Source organism: Panthera pardus, unplaced genomic scaffold (genome assembly GCF_024362965.1).
Source record: "Panthera pardus isolate Hobbes unplaced genomic scaffold, ASM2436296v1 HiC_scaffold_24, whole genome shotgun sequence".
NCBI classification, from domain to species: domain Eukaryota; kingdom Metazoa; phylum Chordata; class Mammalia; order Carnivora; family Felidae; genus Panthera; species Panthera pardus.
The window spans coordinates 123,464,427-123,479,752 of NW_026526810.1; the positions used below are offsets into that span (position 1 = coordinate 123,464,427).

The following is a 15,326-nucleotide window of genomic DNA, read 5'->3' on the forward strand; positions in this document are numbered from 1 at the left end:
TGGGAAACAGCTTAGCAGCTTCATATAAAGTTATACAGACACTCCCCTAAAGATCCAGCAATTTCACTCTTTGGTATTTATTAAGAAGTGAAAACACACGTCCACACAGAGACTTGTACACAAATGTTCGTGACAGGTTTATTTGCAACACCAGAAAGTGGGAGAAGGGGATGACAAACGGTCGCAGAACCATACAATGGAATTTTCTTTGACATAAGGAGCAAACCGTTGATATAAACAGCAACATAGACAAATCTCAAAGCATTCTGCTGAATGAAAGAAACCATTCAGCAAGGACTACATCGTGTATGATGCCACTTTTATAACGTTTTAGAACAAGGAAAATTTATCAGCATCAATAGAAATCAGATCGATGGTTGCCTGAGACGGGTGCGGGTGGGAGGAAATTACTATAGGTGCACATGAGAACTTTCTGGGGGTAACAGAAATGTTCCACATCGTAGTTGGGGTGTTGGTTTTGTGGGTATTTCCACCTACCAAGGCTCACTGAACTGTACACTTAAAATGAGAACATTTTATCGTATGTGAATTCTGCCACAACAAAGTTAACTTAAAAACATATGTAGAGACCGGAATGGAAATCACTTAAGACTTGGTTTTAATTTAAAATTTTTCTCTGTAATCTGATTTATTCTAATATTTACCTTCTTGTCTTATTATAATAGAAATACACAACTTTGTTAATTTCACCTATGTTGAACTATTACAAATTCCAAAATTGCAGAATTAGTCCAGTGAAGCTCTGAACTTTCATTATAAAGAATTCCAGAATTTACTTTATCGACATGAATGATGGGAGTTGTTTCTAGGATGTCTATTAATGCTTAGATATCAATTACACTGCATGAGAAATATGCTCCCCATACTTAAATACAAACACATTTGTATTTTAATGAAATAAATGCATCGAATCACACAATATTAGAGAATGATCCAATTCTATGTACCAGCAGAAGCTTAGTGTTCCCCTTCTTCCGAGAGCAAAGACAAAATAATTCGTTAGCTGTTTTAGTCTGTCATCAGTGACACACAAGACAGACCACGAAAGGCACAATGAGATAAGACACAAGAAAACTGCTACAATATCATCTTGAGAGCCACGTGCAGCACTGGCTAGGTGGGATTCTCTTCTTCCTTCCAGCCACCTGGGAAGATGTTCTCAGAGAGTTTTAAGGGTTACATGACTAAAAGCTGGATCTAAAAGACTTAAAAACTGCAGATAACCCAATTAATCTGCTCATATTTATTACTGCAGAAGTAGCTTTAGAGGTAGTTTATTAATGAGGCATTTTTCAAATCATCCACTCATCTATAATTCAAAAGCATCACTGTAAAAAGGAAAAGAAAAAATACTCTTTATAGAGTGTAAGATTAACATGTTGAAGTGGTCTTCAAAAAGCAGCACTTCCAGTGTTCTTCAGCTCCCTCTGGGGCGGCATTACCTCCAGACGAGGCCCTCAGCTCAGTCAGACACACAGTCCACATCTGTGAAGATCAAGTCACTGCCCTCTGCACGAGCCCTTGCACACAAGATGAAGAAAGCGAGCTCAGCATTAAAGCCAAGGCTTCAAGGTGTGAACCACCCAAACCACCCCTAACAACAGGACCCCTGTACAGCTTGAACTTTAGGGGCCATATCGGGTAATGTTACAGATTCACGTGTTTCCCCTCGGCATTAGTTTTAAAAATATCTTCCAGAAGATCAAGCAAAAATATATTTCTCTCCCCATTTACTCTTCACTATTTTTCGTCTCTGAGAGGCTCATGTATTGATCCATCAAGGCAAGACTTGGCTCTGAACCAAAACCAAAAAGAAAGAAAGAAAATCCAAGGAGTGTTCTACGGTGCTCTGTGAATATTAGGTTGTGGCTTCCACATGAAAGTTGTCAAACTGTGCAAATTCAAAAGAGTGAGTTCCAATCGCGGCCCAGCCATTCTTCGGGAAACTCACAGGGATATTCTTCCAGACAGACTTGCCATTCAACGTGCCAGAGGAGAAACGGCCCTGGAGGAAAGACAAATGTACCCCTTGAAGACGTATGAAAATGATCCTCTGAGGTCTGTTTCTTAATATGTGTGGCCAATCTATTCCGTGAAGCGAACATCTTTCTCACTTAAGACCATGGCAAAACACAATTCCACAAGTTTGAGCGCAAGTTTGAAATACAGGAAAAATTCTCTGAGGAAATTCTTATCTACTTATGTAACTAGTTTCCGAAGCACAAGGAATAAATACCTTGATATTTCCTTGTCCCCCACCAAAATGCTCTAAACCAACAGAAATGTAAAACTTTTCCTAACATTGTAAAGTTTTAAACAAAAGCCCACTGAAGGAAAGAAACATTTGTAATTTGCAAGTACGTGCATCCTCATGTGTTGTGGCTAACGGCCACCAGCTTTTCGGACGTGACTACCGGAGCCAAAGCTTCCGTTTACCTAAGTCCGTTTTGTCCCGTGTACAAATTATCACCTCAAAGTCATATGGAGAGCCCACCCTCAAGTTATAAAACTAGGAACCGTCAGTTAAACTGATGTTGGGGTGAGAGGGTCAGGCGTAAGAAGGGAGACGTCCAGAGAAATGAATGACTTACTGGTCACTGACACAGAAAGACAAAAATAACTCCCTCAGATAGCGGCCATTCCTACCTAGCCAAGTGCCTGGCACACAGGGGAAAATAAATGCCAGCTCTTGTCATCATTATTATAGCACGTTTATGAGCGTATCAGCTGCAGCTGAACATTTAAAAGTAGCTAATTTCAAAGGGTGAAGAGCTAACGATCCAAAGCACTGGGCTACGGATCAAAAGAAAACCTGTTTTTAGGTCACAGAATTGCAGTTCAATGGGTGTTCGTTTCACCCTTTCATGTTACGGAGGGAGATACTGAGACGTGAGATTAAAAGTCAAAATCAGATTCACCAGCAGGGCTACAACTTGAATCATAGCCGCCCAACTCCACATTCAGGGCCGCACATATTCCCACCAGCACACGCGTGCACAGCCACACGCGTGCACAGCTACCCGCAGCTCTCAAGGTGCTCACTGAACACCTTCCGCTGCTCGGCCAACGGGGGGTATTAACACTGAGCCAATACGTAGCCATAGCGCGCAAGCATACATCACCTCCTCCTCCCCACCCCTGCCCTCTGGCCTCTGGGCTGCTCCGCACACGAGGCCTGTCACCAGCAGGGTCCCTCACACGAGGCCTGTCACCAGCAGGGTCCTCTGCTCAAGGTGCTCTTCCCATCCGGCAGGGCTCAGCTCAAAGCTCACCAGCTCCGAGAGCACTTCCCTCGCCTCTCTACCTAGACACTCTGGACAGTGGAGCTCATTCACCTCACTGTCCCGTTTTGTCTTCACCATGTGACTGGCTGATTTGGGTTTTTTTACCGTCTTAGAACCAGAGGCAGCCATCTAGGGCCCACAAGCCAGCCACCTGTTTCTATAAATAAAATGTTATCGGAACAAAGCCACACGCGTCCATTTATCTACTGTCCGTGGCTGCTGTCTCACTACAAAAGCAGAGTTGAGTAAAGTTGCACAGACTACGTGGCCCACGAAGCCTAAAATATTTACTGTCTGGCCCCTTACAAAGGGTTTGCCAACCCCTGCCCTAGAGAATACCCGCTCCAGGAGAGAAGGAACTGTGTGTGTCTTCATTACTGCTGTATCCCTTACCACCTAGAAAAGGACACATAACAGGTGCTTCATAGAAATGTGTGGAACGAAAGAATAAGACACATTTAACCCCAAACAACCTTACAGAAGTTATGTCCCTTTTACAGACCAGGAAATAGAAGCTCAAAGAAATGAAATAACTTTCGGGGAGTCAGGATGCATCAGCAAGGAAATATGAATGCTGCTCTGTTTGGTTCAAACATGCCTACTGCTGAGAATATTCACTCGAGTCACGAAGTGCTTACCATGTAACAAGTACCGTACCGAACGCTCATATATATGATCTCATTTGATCTTTGTAAGAAGGATGTGATATTATGGATATTCCTGATATTATGGACGGGAAAACAAAAGCTGAGCAACATAAAACACTTGCAGGTGGAACATACTAAGGCTTCAGTCTATCGCTCTAACCACCACCTCAGTAGTGCTGAGAAGCAGTGAAAGAGGGCCAAGGACAAAATGATATAAAATCCTCCTAAACGCTGGTCTTGGGGATGGTAAAAGGAGGAAAACGAACACTGAAGCTGGTCTCACAGTGCTTTCAGTCTGATACACAGCCTGTGGGCTAGTTTCAAACCAGATCTGTTACCGGTAAAGCTGTCGTCGTCTGTGATTATGGATCTACAGTGGGGAGAGAAACACGATGGGAAGAGGCAAGCTGAGGGACAACTGGTTATTTTAACTGGAAAACCATGACCTTCATAATTTCGCTAATGCCAGTACCTGGCATGTAGGTGACCAATGAAAGACTTAAGTAAAAAAATATAAAAATCCTCCTATTAGCTGTAATTTGGAAAATGGACCACCGAACAAGATGTTGTTTTGCTTTGCCTTTTCATTCATGCAAAAAACTATTTGCCAAGTGCTATTAAAGGACTGGGAATTTAGGATGAACAAGAAAGGCAAGGCCCCCGTTCCATGGAGCTTACGCTCTAGCGGGAGACATACCCACCAACTCACACAATAAAGAAAAGCTAAGCGGTACAAGGCGTGTGAAGAACTCAACCAGGAGACGGGGGCTTGACCAGACTGCAGAGTGGGAGGAGGCCTCGAAGTGCCCAGAGTTGAAACGCGACAGGGAAGCCGGGTGCTCCCGGCCGACGGAACAAGAGACGGTGGGGCTGGGGGTGGCGCGGGTGTTAAGTCTGCAAAACCCCCGCCTGTTCCAGTGGCGAGACCGGAGCTAATTTCTAGAAGTTACAAATCACTTTTTATTAAAGAGATACCAGAAGATACACCTCGAACAGTTCAGAGTGACTGTATCAGAGGCACAGGACAACGCATGGGGTGAGGAGGAAGGAACAAGAAGGGGCCCAGAAGGCACCTGTTTCCAACAAGCCCTTCTGATTTTCTTACCCCTGTCTACAAAGCACCTGAGAAAAATTAAGGACATTTATTTTTTAAATCCCTTTCATGGTTTCAAAAAATTCAAAACATTGCTAAAAATAAGCCTAACAAGAAGTATGCAAGAACCACTAAATAAAACTGGAGGACACAGTGGCAAATGCAGCCTGTTCTTGTCCTCATGGTCTTGTGGGGGGGAAACACATCATTCTAAAAAAAAGTTGGTTTTGCCCAAATTGATGTATAAATTTTCAACGTAATACTGGCTGCATTTTTCATGGAATCGAAAAGATGTTTTAAAAGTTCACATACAAGAAATAAATATACTTTTTTTTTTCTTTAATTTACAAAGGATAATTTGGAAAAAGAAATCATGAGGGACTTGCCCTTGGGGGCATCCATTCACTCACTCGCCAGAATTCACCAGGCTCTTGCTCTGATGGCAAACGTGCCAGGAATGCTGGAGAGCCATCAGTGTTTGGTGAAAGAGGCCTGTCACTGAAGGAGCCATTTTCTAGTGAAGGGAGGAGGCAAGGGCAAAAACCATCAGCAGAATCTGTGTGATGTCAGGAGGTAAGAAAAATAAACTGGCGGGGGGGGGGGGGGGGGGGGGCGGGGAGGGACACAAAAGGAGGTGGGTGCTATTTTATATAAGGTGGTCAGGAAAGAACCTGAAGGAAGTAAAGGGGTAAACTGTGTAATCAAGTGTTTTATTTATTTATTTTTTAATGTTTATTTATTTTTGAGAGAGACAGAGAAAGAATGCGAGTGGGTTAGGAACAGAAAGAGAGGGAGACACAGAAGCAGAAGCAGGCTCCAGGCTGTCAGCACAGAGCCCGACGCGGGGCTCGAACTCACAAGCCATGAGATCATGACCTGGGCCGCAGTCGGACGCTCAACCGACTGAGCCACCCAGGCGCCCCTGTAATCAAGTGTTTTAAAGAGTGATACTGGATAAGGAAAGACAAAGCACTATAAAGAACAAAGTTCAGAAAGAAGCCTATGCACATGTGATGATTTGTTACATCAAAGAGTTAGCCTTCAAATCATAAACAAAAGGATGGTCTGTGGTAATAAATGATGATGGCTATCCATTCGTTTAAAAAAATTATATTGGGATCTTCCCTTATGATTCACAAATAAATTCCAGATGTATTAAAGACTCCAACAGGAAAAAAAAAATCCTCAACTTTGTTTAGTTTAGAGGAAAAGAAATGTTCCTAACCGTGAGAAAGGTGCAGGCTTTCTTAAATAAAACATAAAAGCACTGAAGAAAAAGTGAAATACTTGACAGCACCAAAATTTAAAACTTCTATCTGCGAAACATACCATTAGAAATTAAAACACACAAGACACAAAAAATATTTGTAACATAAGTAACAGAAAATGGATGACTACTCAAAATAGGGGTGCCCGGGTGGCTCAGTCGGTTGAGCGTCCGACTCCGGTTCAGGTCATGATCTCACGGTTTGTGAGTTCGAGCCCCACGTCGGGCTCTGTGATGACAGCTCAGGGCCTGGAGCCTGTTTCGGATTCTGTGTCTCCCTCTCTCTCTGCCCCTCCCCTACTTGTGCTCTGTCTCTCTCTGCCTCTCAAAAATAAAATAAATGTAAAAAAAAAAAAAAAAAAAAACTAAAAAAAAAAAAAAGAAAATGGGTGACTACTCAAAATATATCATAAATTCATATGGATCCAACGGAAAAAGAAAACACAGTAAGAAAATGAGGAAAGAATGTGAATGGGTAACTTCAGAGAAGAGAAAAAAAATATATACAAATAGCCAATAAACATAGTAAGATGTGCAACCTCCCTAATTATCCGGGAAATATAAATCACGTCAATTAGTTTGAAAAAAATCTTTAAAAATAGGTAATATATTATAACTGCTATAAAAGTGGATACAGCTTGGCTAGCAATAGGGCAGTTTCTGTCAAGATTGTAAATATAATTCCATTTCTAAACATCTGCCTGAACAAACACCAGCACGTGTGCACCCCAGGAGGCATGTAAAAGACCCCTCCCCTCTACCTGCAAGGAAAGCCAGCCCATCCTGCCTCCATTCACCAGAAGAGGAAAGAACGGGGAACAAAGTTGTGCCATCGAGTGTGGCAGAGTTAAATAAACTATGCCACACACAAACCAGATGTTCAAAGCCTACTGTTACTGCCTGGAAAATGTTACTGTATCATTTTTTGGTGGCTGGGCAAGAGAGGAGAACAATTTCAAAAAGTTATCTGAATTCCGTATCTTACTGCTTGTTGTAACCTAAATCAAATTATGACAGAATTATAATGGCAGAGAGCAGTAGTATATTACACAGAAGAATTTTCTACACGTCCCTTGAATGCATGTCCATCAAGAACTCATGATCACTCGGCAATTTTGACAAGTATTTTTAGACATTCTTATCCTACGATTTATCTGGTACCTTCCATGACAAAAAAATACTCATGGAAACCAACTTCTAAAAAATTGTACCTTTCTCTGAAAACCAAATTAGTCTCAACCACTGAAAATAAATTTATGTGATTTTGCTTATATCTATAAGCTCCAATTATAATCTTGGTTCAGGCCAACTTGGAAAAAAATAAATCAATTATTGACTATTTACCAACTACTCCTGAGTTGAAAAAAACAAAACCAAAATTTAAAAAAATCGTGGGGTGATAAAGTCAAGAGTTGATGGTTCTCATACAGGTTTACCCTGACATATACTATCTCCCTAGAGTCTGCTGGTGTCCCAGCAGATTCTCTGCCTATTTCCATCACTGTATTTATCACACTTTCCCCCTCTCGTTTGAGGACAGAAAATGCTAGAAAAGCACAAAAAAAGAATATTTTACCTCCAGGTATTCTGATCAGCAATCCTTACCTTAATAATTAATGTGAGCGTATACCATCTGTTCGCTGTAACGTCAACATGTCCTAGAGCATATATGATCCATCCAGCTGCAACACACAAAGATGATCCTAATTGATATATTTTTAAAATCTAAATCACAGAATCACATAGCTCAGTGGGGATTCTCGGGAGGCATGTGTATGCAGTAAAGTAAGCCTTAACAAAGATGCACATTTCCAGATCTACTACTGATTTAAAACAAAACATCCTTCATTTGGGCATGCATTCCACAAGCACGTACTGGGAGCCTACTCTGAGACATATATCATATGTGAGCTCACAGGAGAACCAGTGAAATAAATTTACAAACCATCCCCAGTATAATGTGTTGGCTTCTACAGTTCAGGCGTAGGTTTATACTTGATTGGACTGGATAGAAAGAAAAAAGAGTGGTAGTCAAAGGTCACCGTAAGATTTCCAGCTAGTGTAACTGCTTACATAGATAGAGCGTGAACTGAGAATTAGAGAGAGAAAACAGTTAATCTGGGGATATATTCTATCTGAATGGCTGAGAGAAAGCGGATGAGATGTTGAGTGGGCAGTTTAAAACACAAGAACAGGGGGGACTAAAGACGCAGATTTAAATCATTAGTTCTAATTCTACCACCATCTCATTTTGAGACTTTGGGAAAAGCGATTAAGCTCTCTGGTTTGGACTGGTTTCTGGTTTGAAAAATCAGTGAGGAATGTTCTAGATGGGTCATGCTATGATTCTGCAATTCCTACTCTGGTGTCCTTATTACCCACTCTTTCTTCATTACTTGTGGAGCCCTTTCCACCTAGCAAGAGGCAAAGAGTAACAAACTATAGGAGAGAAGATTTTTTTCACTAATGCAGGACTAAGTCAAGAGACTGAGAATCCAGAAGAGGCAGCACCAATACAGTCTGTTTCCACAGAGCAGGGGGCACCAACACCACAGTGAATTAGACAGAATTCAACATGGACACACTCTAAGCACCTCTCCTGAATAAGATGCTATTCTACATAAGACAAGGGCTGTTAAGATGAATGAAAAGTGTCAAATTATTAACTACATTGGGAAACAGGATATCTCCATTTTTAAAAAATGTTTATTTATTTTTGAGAGAGAGAGAAGGAGAGAACATGAGTGGGGGAGGAACAGAAAGAGAGAGAGAGAGAGAGAGAGAGAGAGAGATTGGGAATCTCAAGCAGGCTCCCCAGTGTCAGGGCAGAGTCCGATACAGGGCTCAAACTCAGAAACCTTAAGATCTTGACTTGAGCGGAAATCAAGAGTCAGACTCTACCTACTGAGCCACCCAAGCGCCCTCAGGGTATCTCCATTTTAAGCAGACCAACCCCTCTCCTTCTACTTCCCTAAGCATACCAGCACATTCTTATAGTCTTGCTTTTTACTTAGGGTGTTTCTTGAGCATTCTCTCCCCACTCCGTCCACATCACCCCAGGCTATGCAAATCCTATCCTGACCGCCTAGCTCAGCTCCACCAGAAAGAGCTCTCTCTACACAACCTTCTTTTCCACACCCGCCTCTCTCATTAACTCTATGATTTTGAATCATTTGGTGTTGGCTCAAATGTGCTGAATCTCTTCCCAAATAGATGTCCAAGCACCTAGAGATGAAGCTCTCTCATCACACAGTAAGAAGCTCACAGCATAGTTCAGAGTAAGTCATGCGCTACATACAGAAGAAGTCACTTACCTAGGTCACCTGTAACTTTGTAGGTTCCATTTGCAAAAATCCAGAAGAAAACTCCTCTAGCGCTTCTAATCAAGATACCACCTTTATTTACTCTTCCCGCAATGAACACGCCTCCCTTCTCAGGAGTCTCTATGTAAACATCACACCTCACAGTCAGGTTGGACCTGCAGAGTGAAACTGTTCATTAGCACTTTTTATTATGCCACTCCAGGTAAGGCACAAATGTGTCATTTCACAGCCACATGCCTCCAAACTTCTAATTGAGGTGAATATGTGACTTGCTAAGTCTGTGTTTGTGGCAGGGATGGGCTTCAAGAATCTTCATTGATGGGGAAAAAAAAAAAATCTTCATTGATAACAGTTTTAAGTTTTATGTGACTAAAGTTAAGCCATTTCGTTGCCTCTTTCAATGAGCTACTGGAAAATAGTATTTACGGTTTTTAAGTCTCTTAAGAACACATTTCTTGGGGTCCCTGGGCGGCTCAGTCTGTTGAGCATCCTACTCTTTCAGATCAACTCATGATCTCACAGTTCATGTGTTCGAGCCCCACATCAGGTTCTATACCCACAGCATGGAGCCTGCTTGGGATTCTCTCTCTCTCCCTCTCTCTTTGCCCCTCCCACTCTCTCTCTCAAAATAAGTGAATAAACTTAAAAAAAAAAAAAAAAAAGAACACGTTTCTGATCTATGATAAAACAACTTCTCAACCTAAGAATATAATGTTAAAAGAAGGCTTTTTTCCCCATAGGAATGCATAAAAGGTCTGCTTCCATACAATTCTGAAAAACAAATTTACTAAATTTCCATCTGCTAAGAGAAGCAGAGAAGACAAAAGCTTGGAGCCCCTAGGAGAACACACTTTGGAGCTAATATTTACCTTTAACTCGAGCAAGACTTAAAAACCCCAGAAGAAAGATCTAAAGGTATTTCTCTGCAAAGACAGAGGCAACTCTCCTGACACTACAGCAGGGGTTTTCAAATTTGAGCAGCACTGAAATTGCCTGGAGGGCTTGTGAAAGTCAGTCTGTCAGCCCCAGCCCACAGCTTCTGACTCAGGTGGGTTGCAACACGGCTCTTGAATCTGCATGTCTGGCAAATTCCCAGGTGATGCCAGCGCCACTGGTTCAGGAATCCTACTCTGAGAGCCATTTTCCCCTACAGAGCATCCCTGTCCCTATAGGGACAGTAAAACCCTGGCCCGGCATCACTGATCAACAGGGGCACATCAAAGGAGAGGAAATTCAGCCAACCAGCTACTACAGCTTTAACAGTGAGCTCTGCTCCAGGCTTCTTTTATAAAGCCTACTAGATGCCTTCTGCAATGATACAACCACCCCAAGCCAAAATGATCTCTGAAAATAATTTACCTCCTACTCAAACTTGAACTGCGAACAGGAAAGCAAGCATGCACAAAGCCAAGTAATAAGGCAAGCAATTTACCTAAAAGAAAACTAAGAATGTCAAGAAATGTATTTTGGAAGCGGGGAAAGTTAGATCTAGAATTATGTGGCTTTTACACTTCTCAGATTCTTATCAGTGAATTTTGCACAATAAAATTTTACTCTGTAATGAAAAATATAAAAGAAGTAGCTACAACAGGCACACAACAATCAGGAAAATCCACGTTGAATCGTCTAACCAAAGCTGGGCTACTTTACAGAAAAGTCCAATGCAAAGTTAACAGAAGCACAGTCTCTCTTGTACATCCTCCCCAGCAGAGGGAGCTGGTCTCTCTACAGACTGTCACCAGCAGGAAAACTACTAAGGATCAGAACTGCTCCACACATCCCCTACCTCTGTTCTGACTCATCAGAAGTGTGAATGTGTTACAGCACCACAAACTTACTCTATTTAGAGTCAGGGCGGGAGAAGATCTAACCTCCTTTGTTTACATCACATTCCAGAATAGAGATTCCCCAGGCAGAACTTGCCAGCAATTTTACGGCGAATGAAGGAGAATAAAAGCGTGGTCTGGTCTTCCACAGCCACAACCTCTTGGTCGTGCTAAGGGCACAAAAACCAGCCTGTGCATTAAGCAAACTTAACCAAAGGGATGCAAAGCTGGGATGCGTGCAGTGAGAGATCATTTGGTGGGCCGTCCGCAGATCCCAACCAAAGCTCACTAACACGATCAAAGTCTCAAGTAGCCTCAGGAAAGCCTACCCTCCATAGTCAAATCACTGGGCTGGGACTCAACTAAACCTAAGTATGAGAGGGGAAGTCCCACCACAAATACGGTCCTGAAGAAATAATGGCTGTGCCCACACTGAGAGCTGAGTTTCTAAAACAGCACTATAGGTAAACCACACTCATCCCCTGCTCGTCTTAGGAAGAAGACAACGATTAAAACGAAGCAGTGAGGTGTAGTCCAAAGAGATGAGCTACGGCACCAGACAGTCCTGGCCTCTCACCCTAGTTCTAGAACTTACAAGTATAGGATCTCAGGCAAATGTTACCCGGAAGTCTCGGTTTCTTGATCTGTAAGGTGGGGAGGATGATAGCTCTGCCACAGGTAGTTGTGGGAAGTACGACCCAGTTTTCCTTCCCTCCTTTCCCCACGTTAGAGGGAGTCGCAGCCAGAAGAAAAGAAATGAGCATGGGACTTGTGGGGAATCTCTGAACAGACCTGGCTACTTTGAATCCAGGAGGAAATACTGGGAAAGAGTACATAATAAACAGGATGAGCCCAAATGTGAAAGGGTCTTGGAAGTCAGACACAGACGATGAGATCTGATTCGGTAGCTGAAGAGAGTCACTGCAGATTCCTGAGCAGGGAATCACACAATGAAAGCAGGGCTAAGAACGATGAACACGATGCCTCTCGACAGGCATCACTGCTCTCTCCTGGTTCTTTCTCTCTCAGACCCTGTGGCTCTTTCCCTCTCTCCCCACTTTCCCCCTCCACCTCTCCCCACCTCCTTAGCCACTGCAGCAGGAAAGATGAGTACTGCCATCTCAATACATAAAATCTTCAAAGTTATGAATACTCTCGGTTACTCTTTGGATGGTGCTCGATCTCATCTCTCTACTATAATTAAGGAGTCTCTCGATATTTCTAGAGTCCCAGCCAGAAATAAGAGTTTGGGTTCAGAGACAGCCAATCCTCGGTAGTACTCTAGGGCAGGCGAGGGGGAATGACAGTAAAGGCCGATCTGCTTCTCACTATTGCCATCTACCGTCACCAGGTAAACAGATTTTCCAGGAAGGCTAAAACAGTGTAAGTCTACAATGGATCCAGCAGGTGGCAACCCCAGATCAACAAATGAATTCTCCAGCAAATCCACAAAAACCCCACAAATCACAATGTCTATTTATAAATAAATCTTCAATTATAACTGGGTCCAAAAGTCTGCAATTTTTATACTAAAATCAATCTGTTCCAGCAACAATCACTATTAAATTGAGCAAATGTGAGGGAAGGACACTGAGGCATCATAACCATGGCTTGTGGTCATGATATTCAGCAATTATCACACACTTATTAGATTTTATACAAGGAAGACCGTTGAAAAGTCTTCACTTCAGAACATATTCGACAACATGAGAGGTTATTTCAGCCAGGTCTACATACGCACACCAATTTTACATACCATTTGTAATCTCCTATAACACTGATAGTGTTGTACGCATCGGCGGCCCAGGTAATGGGCCGCTGATTGAGAACTTGGCGCAGCGTGAAGCGATGCTCTCCGGGGTCTTCGATATTTGTAAAGTATTCAAAGACACCAGTCTGATCTGCAAAATTCGGAGCTTCACTAAAAAACGGGTAATCTGTTCAGAACACAATAAATTCTCCATTTAGTACAAAGTCTTCACAGAATCTCTGCTGATACTTCAGCACATTTTAAAACACTTTTGAAAAGTCCTAAATAAGTAAATGACACTAATAACAAGTGGAAGTTTAGGGTTTAGGTTAATAGAGATTGATTTCTTTTTTATTTGAAAGACAGAGAGAGAGAGTACAAACAGGAGAGAGGGGCAGAGAGAGGAAGAGAGAGAGAATCCTAAGCAGGCTCCACACTCAGCACAGAGCCCGATGCCAGCCTTGATCCCACAACCCTGGGATCAGGACCTGAGCCAAATCAAGATTCAGACGCTTAACCGACTGATCCACGCAGGTGCCTCTCAAGCTCCCTCATTTCTAAGTGGGCATGAGGACAAGAGAATTAAATGAAAGAATGTATGTGAAGTGTGTACATAAACCAGCATCTGGCAACAGCTCAATAAGAGATGGTTTTGTTATTTCTAGCATCTGTCAAACAAGTTTCTAAACCCCGGGTCACAGTCATCAGCTGAGAGATTAGAAAAGGCTCACCATATCAACTACAGAATTTACAAATTACAAATTGTCTTCTATTTCTAAAATGTGGCAAAAACAGTTGGGTCCACACTATGAATCTGTTCTTGGTTTTATTAAATTACAGTCTTACAATACTGAAGGCTATAGAAGAGGAACTGTGGTCATCATCTTACAGCTATTTCACACTTCATGCTTTTCTAAATGCTTCCATATTCATCATTTGAGAACTTAAGAACCATATAAAGTAGTGCTACAGCCTGACTTACAGTTTAACTTTAGGTTTTAGTTTATTTTGTGGTCAACAGAGCATTACATTTTAGATCTGAAGGTTTCGAACTGCCCTTCATTCCTCAGGTCACAGAATAGCTTTGGTGCCAGGGGAACTTCTCTCTGGTTAACGAGGCCATATCTCAGACTCTTCATCTACTGAGGGCAAGAACAGTTACCTCTGCGACACAGAAGTCAGCAAAGGAAAGCAACAGGATTATGCCTGGCGGCATAATTAACCGATTCATCTAAGAGGCCACTTCAGAGAACTGCAAGAAAACAAGGCACCAAGCAACCCTGGGGGTCCCCGTGGTCCATGTCATGCAAACAATTGAGAGGAGCCCAGTACACAGTCCAAAGGGCATCGTCCTGCAGTTAACCAGGACATCACTTGCTGGGAAAGGGACATGAGACCCTGTGGCTGGGCAGTGGCCCGGGGTCATCGGGAGGGGGTACCAGGAGTCTCCAACCAACCATGCTGGAAACAGCAGCCCTGCGGCGATAGGAGGGTCAAGTCACTCTCTCACAATGGCAGTCTCCCTGCCTGTGTCTCTCCTACAGCCACAGATCTTAGGAGCAAATACGAGAGCCAGCTGACCCTGCCTGTGAGGTCCACAAGCTGCACATCTACTAATCAACAAGTTCCGTCACCTACTGAGAGACCTGGGGCTATCACCACGATGACCGGGCCTTCTCACGTGTCCAGCAGTTCTGCTAAATTACCGAAAATCAAAAGCTTTTCCAACAGCTTTAGGACAGCTCTTCCTAGAAAAGCAGGAGAGTGCAAGTATAAAACTCCCGGGCAGGGCAGACAATGAGGTGAAGTAGCCAAGGGGAGCACTGCTGCCTTCAGCCATCAGGCCCCTGACACTGAAGAAAGAGAAGTCACTTGACCTCGGGGCTACAGGAGGATGCCAGGAATGGCTTCCGCTAACAGGGAAGCGGCAGGGTAATAAACCTCAGGCTTCACCGAAACCAAATTAGGATTATAGCTCTCATTCTGACATTGACCTCTACGCGTTTTTTCTGGCACTGAAAACTACAGGGTCCTCAGGTCGAGAGTCACCTTGAGGTAACACAAAAATGAGATCTCCGTTACCACGTGGACATTTAGAGCTACATTTTACAGCCA

General features: G+C 42.9%; 1 protein-coding gene across 8 annotated transcripts in view; it reads right to left on the reverse strand.

Moving 5' to 3' along the window:
* GALC (galactosylceramidase) overlaps positions 1 to 15,326 on the reverse strand; it is a 151,046-nt gene that overhangs the window by 88,275 nt on the left and 47,445 nt on the right. For 5 of the 8 annotated variants that reach the window (XM_019461942.2, XM_019461948.2, XM_019461949.2 and 2 more), the window contains 4 exons: positions 13,218 to 13,398; positions 9,627 to 9,790; positions 7,918 to 7,994; positions 116 to 2,026 (listed from right to left, as the gene is read on the reverse strand). In XM_019461942.2, the coding sequence (XP_019317487.2) occupies positions 1,880 to 2,026; positions 7,918 to 7,994; positions 9,627 to 9,790; positions 13,218 to 13,398 (569 nt within the window). In that variant the 3' untranslated portion in view covers positions 116 to 1,879. Of the gene's footprint in view, positions 1 to 115; positions 2,027 to 7,917; positions 7,995 to 9,626; positions 9,791 to 13,217; positions 13,399 to 15,326 lie in introns of those variants that run through there. The other 3 variants (XM_019461943.2, XM_019461945.2, XM_019461944.2) reach the window with 1 other exon arrangement.